This window comes from Frankliniella occidentalis, unplaced genomic scaffold (genome assembly GCF_000697945.3).
Source record: "Frankliniella occidentalis isolate FOCC.00 unplaced genomic scaffold, Focc_3.1 Scaffold151, whole genome shotgun sequence".
Classification (NCBI taxonomy): domain Eukaryota; kingdom Metazoa; phylum Arthropoda; class Insecta; order Thysanoptera; family Thripidae; genus Frankliniella; species Frankliniella occidentalis.
The window spans coordinates 570,328-575,400 of record NW_026267278.1 but is presented as its reverse complement, the minus strand read 5'-3'; the positions used below and the strand labels follow the sequence as shown (position 1 = coordinate 575,400).

The window sequence follows — 5,073 nt, the reverse complement described above, 5'->3', positions numbered from 1 at the left end:
AGACTTCTCACAACATCTGATGCTGTTTGGAGTACTTGATGACTAAGATTCGGGCCCTCTGAAAGTGAAGGTAGAAAACATTAAATGAGTGTCTGCAAGGTAAATAAAGGAAGCTTATTTTTCTTCTAGTTAAATTTGTTTCCTCATTTCATACCAGATGGAATGGTGAACTGCCAACTCTGTTGAATTAGGGCAAACATGAGAGTGAGACCAGTACGAACACCCATCTCCAACAATGCATTGGGAGCTGAGCTGGCCCTTTCAAGTTGAACAATGGTACAGTCTCGGCAACGATCCTCCTCAGGAATGACAGATAATGATCGGACCTGATGGAACAGTTAAAGATTGTAAGAGGTTACATTCTTAGTGCTTAGCCCAAATTTAACTTGCATCGACGAACTTTGTCCTTGTTGTGATATTTATGACGAAATGCATAGTATATTCTTTCTAAAATGAGCAGTCTTTGTAGAAGAATGGTGGCAAAGGGGGTTTCTGAACACACTGTTCTGGCTAAATCCAGCTGAGAAGAAAGTAGATTGGCAATCTAAAGAAAAGAGAAAAATGGGCACATTTTAGTACCTCAACATTTCTGAGAATTTGGAAGTTACAAGAGAAAAATAGATAGTGATATGCCTGTTGATTTCATTCGGTGGACTGAGGAGACTGGCTTTCGAAATCTGGTAGCAGGGGAACTGTGTTCTGGAAGTCTGATATGGAAGATGCAGTAATGTTTGCAACTTCTTTATTTGAAGATAAACGGTCAAAAAGTGTCTGCACACCATCGTAGGGAAACGAGCAGGTCATCAACACTTTCTCGTTTCAAAACAAACAACTCGTTGGGGTACAACAAAGTAACTACGGCCTAGTCATCAAACAAAATGTCGTTACTGAATGGAGAAGTTGTTCAGCAACAACATAAACTAGTTTCAAAACGGACAACTCGTTCGGATACGGTAAAGGAACTACGACCAAGTCATCAGATAAAATGTCATAACAGAGCGAGAAAGTTCTGTAGGAACAACATAAATTGTTTTCAAACAACTTTCCTTGTTTTCAAACGGGCATCACTATTAATTGACAATCTTTTTTGAATGAAGAAAAAAGAAAGATTTGTCTCAATCCACTCTGCATTAAAACATCTGGTAGCCTATTAATATGGCTTTTAAAAAAACGCATTTACATACAAATAGATTAAAATTAATTGACACTTAAGGCTGAATTTTGTGATGTGAGCAGAGTAAATACATATTATGAGATCAGACAGATAGGGTTAGGGCAAACTTCTTGCCGGTTCAAACAAAGTTATTTTATACATTATACACGGTCGAGGAACAGCGAAGACAGCAATCTAGTGGCAGACAGATCCTATGGTCACTAGAGGAATGCATGTCACAGGGCAATTTAAACACATTGCTAAAAATAAAGTCGTCCTGACCAAAACACCAAAACTAGACGCACTCACACTCACCACTCACTAACGAAACAAAACCGAACAAGGCGCTATCGTTATTTGCAGCCGCAGCGCAGCAGAAGTACTACGGACCTTTAGAACTAGCGAAAGGCAAGACCTTATAAGCTTCGTCGTTAAATTGATTGAGAATTATGGTTTAAATAATTATATTTTTTAGTTTTAGACGGTTGCAAACCTATCTCTCAATCTAGTGACACCAAGAACTGGAAAAACTTCACAGTTAAAAAGAATGAATGCAATGTTTGTCTTTCACCGTATGTATTTCATTCATATCGAAAGAAAACATTGTTAAACTTTATTTCGTAGCTCCATTCGATCATTTCAACGTTCTAGATAGATTATTTCCACATCATGTACAATTTATACACTGTTAAAAATTCTTGTATGGATACGACAAACTTTCTTACAACTTGTCCGTTCTAGAACAACATTATTTGTTTTCATTAAGAACGATTAAAATTTGCAACGAGAAATTAACCATCCCTACACAAACATCTTGTAATGTTAAGATGTCGTTTCAATACAAGAAAGTTTGTTTCCTGATGGACAATCTCGTAACAAAAAAGACTTGTCTCTGTATGAGTAGTTCTGTTTTGAAACAAGGAATGCCGTTTAAATGCAAAAGGCTCGTTTCCTGATTGACTTTTTTGCTTGAACATAAAATTTGATGCTTTATCGATAACATCTTGTTTATCTGGTACTACATGATGTATCATAAAATAAACAAATCTAAATACCTGAAATTCTAAGTAAAACAATAAACTTAAAAGTTTAACTAATATGATGGTGAACTAGAATCTCACTTCAACTAAAAATTATGGTGGTGCCGTTTGAAAACAAGAATAGTTGTTCGAAAACAAAATGGTTGTTTGAAAACAATTTATGTTGTTCCCATACAACTTTCTCGTTCTGTAACGACATTTTGTTTGATGACTAGGTCTTAATTTTTTTTCCGTATCCAAACGAGCTGTTTGTTTTGAAAATAGTTTATGTTGTTCCTGTACAACTTCCCTGTTCAGTTACGACATTTTGTTTGATGACTGGGTTGTAGTTATTTTGTCGTACCCAAATGAGTTGTTTGTTTTGAAACGATAAAGTATTGATGGCATGCCTGTTTACCTACAATGCTGGTCATCAAAAAAATTAACAAGAAATTTGTCGTTTCCATACAACATTTTTTTTTACAGTGTATTTTGTTTTGCAACAGGCGCTCCCGTCCCGTAACGGTCGGAACGGTAACGGTCGTCTCAGGCGTCAGGCGTCACCTTTGGCTGGTCGGACTATATATTGTTCTTGTTTGAACGCTCTTGCCTCCTTGGCCTGCGCGCCGTATTGCCATCGTCGTCTCAGACAGCCAGTCGGTGCTCGCCGCCGTGCGCTCGCACACCCCTACCGCTACCACCCCCGCGGTCATAGTTGACATCCGGCGCGTCATCCGGGACCTCCTCGCCGAAGACCGCTGGGCCTCTCTGCACTGGGTCCCCGCCCACGTCGGCATCCAAGCCAACGAAGACGCCGATGTGGCCGCGAACGCCGGCCGCGGACTGGATGAGGTCCGGCTCCTCTCCCTGCCGCCCAGCGTTTTCTACGCGGCGCAGCGAGACGCGCACGACGCGGCTTGGGCCGCTTTTTGGGCCTCCTCCCCCAAAGGTCGCCAACTCTTCGACATTACGCCGGTGCCTTCACGGCGAACCTGGTTTCGCACCCTCAACGCTCCGCGGAAGGGCATAACGACTGCCGTCCGCCTTCGCGTAGGCCACGCCCGCACGCCCGCCCATCTTCACAAGGTGGCGGGACTTCAGTATCCCGACTGCCAGTGCGGCGCCGATGAAGCCGACGCGGCCCATCTGCTCGTCGACTGTCTCTTCGTGGACCGGGTCGCGTTCCACACCGCGATCGCCGACTTTGACGCTGAGTTGGACGCCGCTGCGGCCTCGTACAACGACCTTCTCCGTCGTCCGCTCCTGCTGGCGCAAGCCCTGCCAGCCCTCCTAAGGACTAATCCCACCCTCACTCTGTGAGCTGAGAAGAGGGACCAGCGCCAGGCATTTTTAAACACACCCGCCCATTCTGGCCTTCCGTTGGCGACGCCATTGGCCACAAAACTTTGATTCTCTCTCTCTCAACCCCAGCCAACTGCAATGGCTGTTTCCGGTCGCTAGCCGTCCCCCCACCACCACAGCCGGCCTGGGATCTTGCCACCTTTGGAACTGCAAATTAGGGGCGTAAAACCCTGTTTTTTCTGGTTTGGTAACCCAGCCGGCGAGTTAAACGTCACTGTTATTCATATCTAAGCACGTTTGGTGGATACTTTTCATCGCTGTTCAATGTCAGTTCATTCTAATTATAAGTACGAACCATAATAATTTTTTGGGGATTCTGGGGATGGCTGGCTGCAGTGTGTCAACATGCACCATTCCTTTGAATGCTTCTGCTTTCATTCTGGATTGTTTACTTCGTTATTTCGAATATTATTTATAATGCAGCGTCGCGTTTTGACCATGGAAATGAAGAAGATAAAGTGTTCTTTGCCAGGGTGGCGTGCTTTTGCTGTATCAGGTGATTGCAAGACCGTTTTCCACTTTCCATCTGACACAAAGAGGTTAGTGTGTTTCTGTGGTAAGTGTATTGTAGAACACTTTCCTCTATAAAGCTCTCTGCAAGAGTGTAGGAAATTCTGGGACAGTAAAATGGACCAGTATTAAATTTAAAGAAAGATGTTGAAATTCAAGAAAGCGTTCAATAGTTATAATAATTTTTTGCACCCCAACCCCACAGCACAAAGTTTAAAGCGCTTGGAGTTTTGGGGTGAGCATTTCAAAAACGTTTAAACCTACTATAACCCTAGAACGGTTTAAGTTACGGAGTATGTTTTTTCTTGAGATGGTTTCTACTCAAGTACTTGAAGTTCCCTACATAAAAATATTTTAATCTACAGTCTCTACAGTCTCTGAAGAAGACAATAAATTCAGCCCGCTGGGTCCCCTTCAATTTACATATGTGTTATTTCGCATCATCATATACAATGCAGCGTGCTTGTTATGGTCCTTGGAGTTGTAATCTTTAATGTCATAATCATAATTTGTGTGGGGCATATTAGATAAGCCATGACATTAATTATATTGTATTTAGTCCTCTTTCAATAAACTTTTAACTCTGATTGTTTTGAACAACTAATTTTACCTTACTTTCAAATTCTGTCAAGCTTTTCTCAATGTTTTGGTTCTGGTTTGCAGCTGTGGCTCCTCATGACCGGGAATCAACCTTTGCCAGTGCATCAACACCTAGGAGTACACCGTGTAGACCTACTGAAGCTACTCAAGCCATTACTCATGTCAGTAAGAGTCCTGGTGACTTCTACACAGTATAGAGTCACTCCAGCCACAGCCAGTGTTACTCCACTAGCATCATTCCAGGTAACTGTAACTTTTTTCAATGTCCTATATTGATGAGGAGACATAGAATGTATAATAAAATTTTCTGTTTGCAGTCACCAGCCAGAAGAAAAGTTATTGCAAACTGTCAGCCATCACCCTTGCCTTCTTCTCCTGGAAGAGTAGGCTGCACTATTTGTCTCAGAATTCTTACAATTCTGTTGTGGC

General features: G+C 42.2%; 2 protein-coding genes and 1 long non-coding RNA gene across 4 annotated transcripts in view; 1 reads left to right on the top strand and 2 right to left on the bottom strand.

The window, feature by feature from the left end:
• LOC113212358 (probable E3 ubiquitin-protein ligase HERC1) overlaps positions 1-1,458 on the bottom strand; it is an 8,296-nt gene extending 6,838 nt beyond the window's left edge. Inside the window, exons 1-4 of the mRNA XM_052271138.1 lie at positions 1,314-1,458; positions 401-544; positions 155-326; positions 5-58 (exon numbers count right to left, since the gene is read on the bottom strand). Of these exons, the coding sequence (XP_052127098.1) occupies positions 5-58; positions 155-326; positions 401-544; positions 1,314-1,388 (445 nt within the window). The 5' untranslated portion in view covers positions 1,389-1,458. The remainder of the gene's footprint in view (positions 1-4; positions 59-154; positions 327-400; positions 545-1,313) is intronic.
• The window catches only part of LOC127750201 (uncharacterized), a 15,773-nt gene that overhangs the window by 7,894 nt on the left and 2,806 nt on the right, over positions 1-5,073 (bottom strand). The gene's annotated exons all lie outside the window — the stretch shown is intronic.
• On the top strand, positions 2,348-5,073 carry LOC113216189 (uncharacterized). The gene is made up of 3 exons (XR_008011577.1): positions 2,348-4,073; positions 4,708-4,887; positions 4,962-5,073. It is a non-coding gene; the product is annotated as an uncharacterized LOC113216189 (long non-coding RNA).